Source organism: Eurypyga helias, unplaced genomic scaffold, assembly GCF_000690775.1.
Source record: "Eurypyga helias isolate BGI_N326 unplaced genomic scaffold, ASM69077v1 scaffold24293, whole genome shotgun sequence".
In the NCBI taxonomy this organism is placed as follows: Eukaryota; Metazoa; Chordata; class Aves; order Eurypygiformes; family Eurypygidae; genus Eurypyga; species Eurypyga helias.
In genome coordinates, this window is record NW_010242180.1 from 2,029 (window position 1) to 12,991 (window position 10,963).

Consider the following 10,963-nt stretch of genomic DNA (forward strand, 5'->3'; position numbering starts at 1 on the left):
GGGAGGAGGGTCGGACCACCCCGGCCATCAGGTGCCTGCCAGCATCCCTCCCCCTGGGCTCTATCCTGCCTCTCCCTGTGCTGGGAGCCAGCCCAGCACCACCTGCACGGCCTCATCCTGCCCTGGCGAGAGGCCTGGAGCCCAGCGGGGTCAGGGTCCATGGCTGGCGGCGCATGACATCGGCGCAGACAGGTCCCCATCACCCCTCAGTGGGCAGGCAGGATGCAGCCAATCGTACTCCATCATCACCCTGCTGCCTGTCCCCAGCCAGGCCATCACTGTGTCCTACTCCTGTCCCCAGCGTCCCCGACAACGGCAGTCGATATCTCCGCGGGACCGAGCTGAGCGCACTGCCGGCATCGCCGAGCCGGGAGCATCCTCACCCACAAGGCACCCTGGGGACCACCAGGCCACAGCACCCCCATCCTGTGGCTCTGCCCCCCCAGTGGCAAGGTCACGGGGACAAGCAAGGAGTGAGGCCGTGGTGGCCCTGCCACTGCCCCAGCGCTGGGGACACTTGTGTCTGACACCCTGTCAGCGGCCGTGGACTTTGTGCTGAGCGTGGGAGTGGTGACGGTGACGCATCTGCCAGCGCTGGCAGAGCCCCAAATCGCCTGTGAGACCCAGCTTCAGACCAGCAGGTAACAGCAGGGTGACATCCCCTCTGTTTGGGGGGATGCGGTGACACGGGGCTCCCCAGGGAGTGTGGGACCCTCTGTGGTGCCACTGCCTCATCCTCGCGTCTGGAGTCAGCTCCGGGGGGAAATCATGGCATTATTCCCATTTTAAAGCAGGGGAAACTGAGGCACGACAGCGTGTTGGCTGCCAGAGCGGCCGCACAGTCCTGCTTTTGGGGGATGAAGGCTGGAAAACCCCATTTTTCCTCCAAACTGCTGGGCTCAGAAGCCCAGAGGAGTTTTGCAACACCCCATTCACCTTCATCCGGGCTTCTCTGAACCTGGAGCCGAGCTCACCTGGGGAAGCCCAAAGCCCGGGATGGGTTTCAGGGAGGCTCTGGTGGGATGCAGGTGGAGCTGGGAATGGGGGAGCAGGTGTGGGTACTCAGCCCCTCTGTGGGGACCCACCCGTGGGTGGGGAAGGAGGTGGAGGTGTGCCCAGGGCTGGGCTGCCGGTGGATTTAGCTCTGGAGAAGCTCCGAGGTCTGGGTAAGAGCTGGGAGGGTAACACAGGGCTGTGCTCTGCTGTGTGATGAGGTGTGTTAGGTCTCTGCAGAACCCCCCTTGGGACTTCTCTGTCGGGGACCCACATGTTGCAGACTTGGGACCCTGCATGGTGCAAGCAAGGTGTTGGGGGGCTTGGGGCTGTGGTGCTGGACGTGGCTTGGGGGAGGGCTCAGTGATGAGGCAGGTGGTTGTTTATCCCCCAAGTCCGGAAATTCTCTGCTGGGAAGGAAAGGGAGGGGAGAGCTGGGCTGTTCCCAGCACCGGAGTGGGAGGGATGCCCCTGGCTGTGCCCAGAGGCAGCACAGAGACAGCCCCCTAAGTGTGGTCCTAGGGGCCCTTGACCCTCAGCATTGCCCTTTCTTCTCCCCACAGCTCCGTGGTGGCTCCGCAGTGACGGGGAAGGATCAGGGACCTGCTGGTGCCCAGGACAGGAGGGGACCAGGTGGTGACAGGTCAGTGCTGTGGCTCTTGGCTTGGGCTTTGGGTGCTGCTGCCCAGTGCCCCTGGGAGTCATTGCCCTGTCTTCACAACCTTTGCATGGATGGAGTAAGGGGGGAATGTGGGTAAGGAAATGGGTCCTTTGCTCTAGAAATGTGGCTTTTCCTGGGGATTTCCTGGCTGATGCAAGATGGGGCATAAGAAAGCCATCGGCTTTGAGCCTAAGAAGTGGCTGGAAAGAGATTGTCCCCGTCTGAGGAGAAGGGAGTTGCTTTAAAATTGATTGGATCCACCAAGATGTCAGCTCCTGGATAGGATAAGGAGATCAGGAGGAGTTGGAGAGATGTTGGTGGTCTTTTGTGGCAGGGAGAAGGTATAGGTCTCTGGGGAGCAGCTGGAACGGACTGCCTCAGCACTCCTGCCCCAGCAAGGGGCTGCCTGGAGCCTTGGGGTTGCATCCAGCTCCCGTCCTGACCGTGCCGGCACCCAGCGAGGAGCTGGTGGCACCATCATGTCCCAGGCAGAAGGTACGTCTCGGCCCTCGGCCTGTCCCCAGAGAGGCGCAGGGTTTGCACAGGGATCCCAGTGCTCGTGTGGCCGCCCCAAGGCAGCACCAATCTCCATCCCGTCCTGCTTAGTGGTCCTGTTTTGATCCTAAAAGCACCTTTTCCCCCAAAACTTCACTTGCAGGGTGCTGGGCTGCTCCAGGAGCTCCTGTAGCAGCAGCCCCTGTCCCCATGTGCTCCCCGGATCCCATCTGCGCTGTGTGGGAGGGCGGTCAGACCTGGATGGAGCTGGAGGGGGGCACAGAAACAAGCACTGGAGGGGAAGCACAGGCAGCTGACTCCCAGAGCATGAGGGATCCATGCATGGACACATACACCCTCCCCTTCCTACTCCATCCCTCCCAGGAGGCGAGGAGACCTTTGAATACTGCGATGTGGTCATCAACAGCCAGGAGAAGGTTTTGGATGTGTACACGCAACTGGAGAAGCTGGGAGAGTAAGTGGGGGTCCCGTGTCCCCTCTGCTTGGGGACGTCCATGAGCAGCTGTCGGTGGGATCCAGGGTGGTGGTGATAGCTCCATCCCTTATCCTTGCTCTGTCCCAGGGGAAAATTCGGGCTGGTGTACCGGCTGCAGGAAAAAGCCACTGGCAAAATCCGGGCTGGGAAATATTTCCGGACACGGACAGCTAAAGAGAAGCAAGCGGCACAGGCTGAAGTGGAGCTCATGAACCTGCTGCATCACCCGCGCCTCGTGCAGTGCCTTGCCGCCTTCCAGGGCCCTGCCGAGCTGGTGATGGTGATGGAGTAGTGAGTGGGGTCAGAGTCAGGTTTTGGGGTGACGGGCACAGTGCTGGACCCTGCAAGGAAAAGCACTGAAGGTGGGGAGGGGTCCCTGCACCATGACTCCATGGGGTGTAGGGTGGGTGGGGAATCTGCAGACCCTGGATATTCGGGTGAGATCCTCCAGGGCTGGTAGACCCCAGCAGGGTCCCCAGCACCTCGTCCTCCCCCAGCGTGGCCGGTGGGGAGCTCTTTGAGCGCATTGTAGACGACGACTTCGAGCACACGGAGCCCAGCAGCACGCAGTATGTGCGGCAGATCCTGGAAGGGCTGCGGTTCATGCACGGCCAGGCCATTGTTCACCTTGACCTCAAACCCGAGAACATCGTCTGCGTCAGCCCCAACAGCCACTGGCTCAAGATCATTGACTTCGGCTTGGCACGGAAGCTGGGTGAGCAAGAATGGGGGTCCTGGGGGACCGGGACAGTGTCACAGGGCCGGGCACCTTGGCAAGGGGCTTGGCATGCTCCTGCCTGCGCCTGTGGGACAGGCAGCCCTGTGGCACCACGTCAAGGCCCTTCCTGGTGGCATAAGATGCTCTGAGGGAACCGCGTGTCCCCAGCCCTGCTTCTCGGGTGGAGATGCCCAAGACCCCTCTGCCTGTGGGTGCCCAGCACCCAGAGATGCTCAAGGAGAGCACCAAGACCTGCAATGGGTCCTGGAGGGCAGTAGCTCCCCCTGGACACGGGAGCTCATCTTCTTGGCATGTGTTGCATGGGGCAGGTGTCCAGCTGCACACCTTCTTCTCTGCAGCTCCGGACACCCCTGTGAAGGTGTTGCATGGCACCCCTGAGTTCATGGCTCCGGAAGTCGTCGCCTTTGAGCCTGTGAGCTTCTCCACAGACATGTGGAGTGTTGGTGTCATCTGCTACATCCTGTGAGTGGCCTCCTGGGAGCAGCAGGTTGGGCTGGAGGAGGCTGAGCTGCCACTGATGTCCCTGCGTCACCTCTCCAGGCTGAGTGGGGAATCCCCCTTCCAGGGGAACAACGACATGGAGACGCTGAGCAACATCACAGCTGCCCGGTGGGACTTTGAGGAGGAGACCTTCTCGGAGATCTCCCAGCAAGCCAAGGACTTCATCAGCCAACTGCTGCAGAAGGACCCCCGGTAGGACCTGGGGGTGGCTATGGGGTGCTGAGCTGGAGCTGGGTTTTGGGGTGCAAGGCGATGGGCAGGGGAAAGCACTGAATGTGGTTGGTGGAGGGGATGCTCCGCGGGACCATGCCAGCACCAAGGGTCTGATGGTGGAGCAGTCCCCCCTGACTGCCCTGTCTGCCCCAGCCGCCGACTCCCCAGCGCGGGGGCTCTGCTGCACCCCTGGCTGCAGCAGCCTCAGCCCAGCAGCACGAAGGCGCTGTCGAAGGAGAGGATGAAGCAGTTCCTGACGCATCGGAAGTGGCAGGTACCCAGAGGGATGATGAGGACGTGGGGATGGGGATGGCTCTGGTGGGGCTCAGTGCTCCTTCTCTTCTCTCCAGAAAACAGGCAAAGCCCTGCTGGCTCTCAACAGGTTGACCTTGCTGTCCCAGAGCCTGGAGAGGAAAGCGTCAGAGACACAGGATGAGGAAGGTGATGGCCTCTGAAACATCATCCCCAACACACCCCATGAGCCCATTCTCTCTGCTCTGCCATCCCCAACTTGTGCTCCTGGGCAGCTTTCCACACCTTTTCTCCAACTTGCCCTGGTGCTGCCAAACAGCCGGCTACGTCCCCTCTGTGGCATTGCTGCTCCAGCCTCAGTGCCCCAGGGTCCTCCCTCCCTCACCCCTGAGGGACCATCTCTGGTGCAGCCTTGGAATGGGCACATCCTGCTCTGCAGGGCTGGGATCTATGTGTGATCCACACCTCTGGGATCCAGAGCTGGTGCCCGTGGGTGCCATATGCGTTCCTCCAGCTGTCTCCTCACTGTTCCCTCTGTCCATCTGCCCGCAGACCTGAGCTGCAGCCCGGAGGAGGACCAGGCTGCTGGGTCTCTGCCCCAACAAGGTCCCAGCTTCTCGGAGCTGCTGATGGAACAAGAGGAAGAGGAAGGTGGGACTCCTGCCGCCACAGGGGAGGCAGAGAGCAGCACTGGCATGGCTGTGCCCCCCCAGCCCTGGACCCCCTAGAGCAGCTGGTGAGAGAGGGGCAGGGAGGGATGGGGATGAACCCTCCTCCAGCAGCTCACATGAGGACCCGGCCAGCCTGGGGTGTAGACCCAGACCTTAGGGCTCCTCTCCTCTGGGTGAGCTCTCACAGTGCCCCTGTGCTGGTGTGGGGACAGCCATGCCTGCTGTCCCCAGCAAAGAGCCGGTGCTCTCTGCATGGCCATGCAGGGTGGAGCTGTCACCAATAAATTACCAAGGATCTCTGCACTCCCTGTACTGTGCCTTTTTCCCCCCAGAATCACTGGGAGGGGTGCAAAAGAACTGCCCAAGCTCTGTCTGCCCTTTGGGAGCTGGCACCAGGCTCTCCCCCGACCTCTGCCACCACCCTTGTCTCCTCCGGGAGGGGGCCCTGGGCACTGGGGCAGAGTGGGAATGGGTTTAGCAGCAGCCCTGGTGACCCTTGTTTAGAGGTGTCTGCCCCCATCATCAAGGTGAGTTGGCATCATGTCCTGAGGTCACAGGCAGGAGGAGCCGGATAAGCCCTGGGGGGTCTGGTGTCCTCATTTCTAGGCCACCTCTGGTACCAGCAGGGCTGGAAGGATCCCTGAAAGTGCTGTGTGACCTCCAGCTTCCCCCTAAGGAGGCAGCTCGGGCAGAAACCGGTGTCTGGGAGCTGCTGTTTGTCAGCAATAGGTGCACAGCTCTGCCCTTGGGGAGGAACAACCCCAGACGCCAGTGTGTGCTGGGGGACACCCAGCTGCGAAGGAGCTTGGCCTGAGGGTCCTGCTGGACACCAGACTGGCCGTGAACCAGCAAGGGGCCCTTGCTGCAGAGAAGGTGAGTGGTGTCCTGGGCGGCATTAGACAACGCGTTGCTGGGAGGTGGAGGGGGGTGCGCCTTCCCCTTCCTCAGGACAGGTGAGGCCATGCCCGGAGGGCTGTGTCATGCTCTGGTGTCCCAGTGCAAGACAGACACAGACATGCTGGAGAGGGCTCAATGAAGGATGATGGGCTGGAGCAAGTCGCCTATGAGGGAAGGCTGAGAGAGCTGGGGCTATTTAGTCAAGAGAAGGCTCAGGGGGATCTCATCAATATACCTGCAGAGCGGGTACAGACATGATGAGGCAGGTTCTTCTCAGGGCTGCCCAGAGGCCATGGGCACCAACTGAAATGCGGGAGGTTCCATCTGACCCTCAGGAAACACTTTTTTTACTGGCGATGGAGCACTGGCACCTGTTGCCTGGGAAAATGCTATGATCTCCATCCTTGGAGATATTTAAAAAAGCTATCTAGGCATGGTCCTGGGGAGTCTGTTCTAGGTGGGCCTGCTGGGGCAGGAGGATGGACCAGGTGACCTCCAGAGGTTCCTTCTAACCTCACCCATTCTGGGGTTCTGCCTGCTGAAGCTGGGCTGGGGGCTGCTCTCCTCCAGCACATGCCACATACCTTGTGAAGGTGCCTTGGTTGAGTGGTCCAGCCCTGTCCCTGCTGCCAAGGTGCAGCTGTCCCAGGTAACGCACAGCTTCGACCCTTCTTCCTCCTCTTCTTCCAGCCCTGCTGGGTGGGGCCACCAGGGCTACGAGGAAGGTGTTATTTTTATGAACCAGAACCAAATCCACCTGCTCTCACAATCACGATGGGGATGTGTTTGAGCACTGTGGCCAGGAGCAGTCATGGGACACAAATGACATCAGAGCAGCAATGGCAAGCCCGCTTCCAGATAGTTTGCTGAACCCTCTAGGAAGCTGACAGCCACTGTGACAGGATGTTTTGGTATCAGGATTTGGCATCCTGCTGCCTCTGGAGATGGATAGACCAGCCAGTGTGCCTGTGGCCCTTTGGCTGGGGGACTTCATGGCTCTATCTGTTCCTCTCTTGGGCTAACAGGGAAGGATGCTGTCACCTTCCTGTCCCACTATTGTGGTATTGACTCTCTAGCTGACAAGGCTTTATCAGCACCCAGGCCTGCCTTGAATTTTTGTGGCAAAAGCCTGTTCCTCTTAACGCCCATGGCTGATGGCTGCTCCTGGGTCCATGTGACCACGGGAAGCAGGAGGCTGCCGTGGTGTGGCAGAGCTGTCACATGCACTGCCCAGGACTTGGTGGTCTCTTCCCTTGTCAGAAACAGTCGATGCAACTTAAGAAGGAACTTCATTTGGAAGCTGGTGCACAGACCCCCAGTCCCTTTTAGCTCCCCCTCCCCAGCGATGGTGAGGCCACTTTGATGTCTTCATTGCTTGGCATGCGATGTCATTCCTGTCGTTCCTTGCAGGGTTCACCATGGCTCTTTAACAGCCAGGTGAGATGCCTCTTGACAGACCTCGCCTGCTTTCCGTTCCTCCCATGTTTTCAGAGGAAGAAGTGGTTTCACTGCTCTGAGTTGGAAGAGAAGCTCCAAGAGAAACACATAAACAAACAAAAATATTTCGTGTCCTATCCACAGAATTTGTTTTCCCTTCCCAGAGTAACGGAGAGAGTCTGAGGAACCCCTTTCTCCTCCACACTGCTCTTCTCTTGATGTTCACACACATCATATCCCAGTTTTTCCCTCTTATCTATTCCATGTTTTCCTTGTTACACAGACTCTGAACTCACACATGTCCCTTGGAAAGCAAGCCGAATGCCTTCAAGCTGCAGATGATAAGGAAACACCAAGTTACGTATAATCAATCCCTTGATGAGCTATTTACCATGTGATATTACCAAAATATTTCTTGTTGGGAACTATGTTTATCTTCAGCTGTTTTCCAAACTTCTCGCAACCCTGAAAATCCATGTCCCAGGACTCCAGGCATGAGCTTTCTCTCTATAATCCTGTGTTTTGCACTCTAAAAAAAAATACTTACCTACAGAAGCAGCTGATTTACCTGCAGAAAGCTCACATTTCGTCTCCTTCCACTGCTTCCCACAGCTTAACACATTAAAATGTGTGCTTGAGAAAGCAGTGGACTAAATGAAGAGCAGAGTTACACCTGGAAGTCATTACAGCCACCAAGAAATTCAGCAGCACTGAAAATAGAAATACAGTTGCAGCATCTCAAAGGCAAAGGAATTAAGATCTTAGTCCTTCCATCAAGAAGGACTCTTGGGTTGACCTTCACTTCAGCCACGCAACTTCAGAGTAAGTCCTCAAATCAGAAACCCTCCATCAAGGCACAGAGGAAGGGGATGCCCTTGGGGAACCTTGAGAAACAGCTCCCTCGCTGTCTTAGGTACCCCTAGGTCCAGCTCCTCGGAGGTACGTGAGGTGGGGTCAGCGGTCTAGGTACCTGCGACCTTCTGGGACATAATCCTTCGGTGCCAGGTTACAGTGATAATCTTGGGTTTATTTTGGGCTGCATGATCTAGGCCTAGGGGTGTTTTTTTGGGGTGAGGAAATATTGCCTGGGTAGCTCTAACATCAAGAAATAGTATTTTTTTGTGGACATGCAAATTGGATGTCCAGTTAATTGAAATTCATTAAGAAAACAAACCAGTGTGTGAAGTCAACCTTAATGTCAAAAAATATTAGCCCTGGGCATATACTGAAGATGGTTATTTGAACACTTCAATTCCAGAATGTTTTTTTAAGGACTATTAGAGCAGGGAGCAAACTGCCACCACGTAATTGGAATTGTCAGATAAAAGCCTTCATGTATTGCAGGTCAAACACCACAAAACTGGTGAAAGCAGAGAAGACATGAGAGTATGAGGACGTGGTAGCAACAGATGCAAAGGCAATTAAAAGAGGACAGAAGCTGTAAGTGATAAAGGATCATCAGGAATACCTGAGTCGTGATGCGCTTGTCTCTCAGCAAAGCTCCCTGAGGGAAGCGGGGTGTCCTCCCCTCCCAAAAGGCATGGCCAGGTCCTGGCCAGGCTCTGTGGAGGTCAGGAGGCTCTTCATGGTCACGGGAGCTCGGCAAACCTCTCCCCAAGGTGCAACATCCAGGATGGGTCATGCAGGGATGGCCCAAGAGCAGATAAGAGCCATTAAGTCCCCCAGCCAAAGGATCACAGGGCACCCTGGGTGCTCTGCCACCTTCGGAGGCATCTGTCTCTGGGACTGAGGGGTGAGCAGGATGCTCCCCGACCTCATCCTCCTGGTATTGCTGGGGCAAGGATTCCGATGTCCAACCGGCACCAAGGACCTCCAGCACCCCAAAACCCAAGACTGGGCTCCCTCTTTTCTGCTCAGGACCGTGCCTGCAGGGATCAGCCCACCCCCAGATCTCTCCTGAAACACGTCCCCGTGCACAAAGGGCCACAGGCCCTGTCCTCCCGGGTGCACAGCTCCCATTTCACACCCCGCTTTCACTGCCGTCATCCCACCATTGCAGCCCTCACCATGGCCAGGAGATGGTACCATTGGCCTCATCCCTGCCTCTCCTGGGGATGGAGAGCCACAGCTGTCCCTCACGTCAACCCCACCCCGCCCAGCCCTGCCTCCTGCTCCGACCGCCCTTGCCCTTGGCATGGGAGATCCCACCCCAAGTCAAGAGGGACCTGCTGGGACTTCTGAGAGCAGAGCCTGGCCCTGCCTGGTCCAGCAGGCAGCCTGGGACCTCCCTTAGGGCTCAGTCCACACCAGGTCTCCTGTATGGGGGTCTCCACTCCTGCCCTTCACCCCCTGGCTGGGATCCCAACCCTGGTGCTTCCCAGCAGGGAAGGTCCTTGCACCCTTTTCCAGCTGTGGTCAGGAAGGTGTTGCCAGCATGAACCTGGGTGCTCTGACAGCGCCCAGGTTTCACCTCGGCATCTGGGCAGGATGTTCATGCTGGGATCCAGACCTTGAGGTCCCCACAGACCCCCTGCCCTGAAGCAGAGCCCATCCCCGGTGTGGGATGGCTCTGGGTGAAAGCCTGGGACCTCACACATGGTCCTGGTGACATCGTCCCTCCTGGGCACACTGCTGGGACAGCATCGGGGAGGCTATCCCCATGCCTGCGGAGGGTCGCAATGCCATCCCTTAAAAACCAGAATCTTAGGGAATTAAATGCAAAATATTTAATGAAATGGAAATATTTAATGAAATGATGAGATTTCAACTGCAAAATTGAGCTTTGGAAAATCAGAACGAGCCCAAATGTGGGTGACCCCAATTTCTGTGCTGCTGAGCCGCCTGCTTCTCCTCTCCGACCTCCCAAACCCCAGGAGATGATGGGGAGGATGCAGCATCGCACCAAGGGCAGCTGGGGAATTGGTGGCAGCTGCCTGCTCACATGGTGCGTCCCCCGGCTGCGATTTGGGGTTTGCAGAGGGCGGGAGAGGTTGGCAGAACAGGTCCGGCACGTTCCCCTGGTCTCTGCGGTGCCGAGCACCTTGCCCTGACACCTCTGCAGGTCTTGACAAACAGGAGATGCCGCAAGAGCGGGATGGACACGGCAATGCCAGTGTCTCGCCCTGGGGCTGCACAGGGCTTTCTGGACCATGGTAGATCCTGGGCGTCCCAGGATCCCACCTGCATCCGTCCTCCACCTGGATCCTCAGCAGATCTCTCCTTGAATCTTAAATCTTGGCAACTATTGTCAAATCTCAATAAATCTCACCAAATCTCATCAAATCTCACCACGTCTTGCCAAATCTCAGCAGAATAGTGCGTTTCATGTCCTGGCAGTGGTTCGGAGCTACAGTTATTGATGGTGGGGTGGCAGGAGCCCCGGGGAGATTCACCGGTCCTTGCTCTGGGTGGGCAGGGAGCAGGCAGGAGCTGCCTGTGGATGGGTAAAACCAGCTGCTGCATCCCCATCCATGTGCAACGGATGCTCTGCCAAAGGGACGGGTGCTGCGGGTCCCCTGGCAGAGCCGGCAAGGTGTGTGGACACCAACGCCAGCTCCGTCCCCTCATGCCCCCTGCCCATGGCACCCTTCGGCCAGGTGGCTCTGCTGGCCTGGTTTTATCCTGGTCCAGCGGCAGAGCAGGAGCAT

General features: G+C 57.8%; 1 protein-coding gene across 1 annotated transcript; it reads left to right on the forward strand.

Annotated features, from left to right (window-relative positions):
* The first annotated feature begins 2,133 nt into the window (after positions 1-2,133).
* On the forward strand, positions 2,134-5,078 carry LOC104507658 (myosin light chain kinase, smooth muscle-like). Its single transcript, XM_010149007.1, has 9 exons — positions 2,134-2,149; positions 2,534-2,624; positions 2,733-2,936; positions 3,143-3,360; positions 3,723-3,846; positions 3,925-4,077; positions 4,252-4,372; positions 4,449-4,539; positions 4,903-5,078. Exons 1-9 carry the CDS (start codon positions 2,134-2,136, stop codon positions 5,076-5,078), a joined length of 1,194 nt encoding a protein of 397 aa, XP_010147309.1.
* The last annotated feature ends 5,885 nt before the right edge of the window (positions 5,079-10,963 follow it).

Coding starts and splice junctions, on each gene's coding strand:
- LOC104507658 (XM_010149007.1), top strand. Junction 3,361..3,722: donor CGGCTTGGCACGGAAGCTGG/GTGAGCAAGAAT, acceptor TCTTCTCTGCAG/CTCCGGACACCCCTGTGAAG. Junction 4,373..4,448: donor TGACGCATCGGAAGTGGCAG/GTACCCAGAGGG, acceptor TCTTCTCTCCAG/AAAACAGGCAAAGCCCTGCT.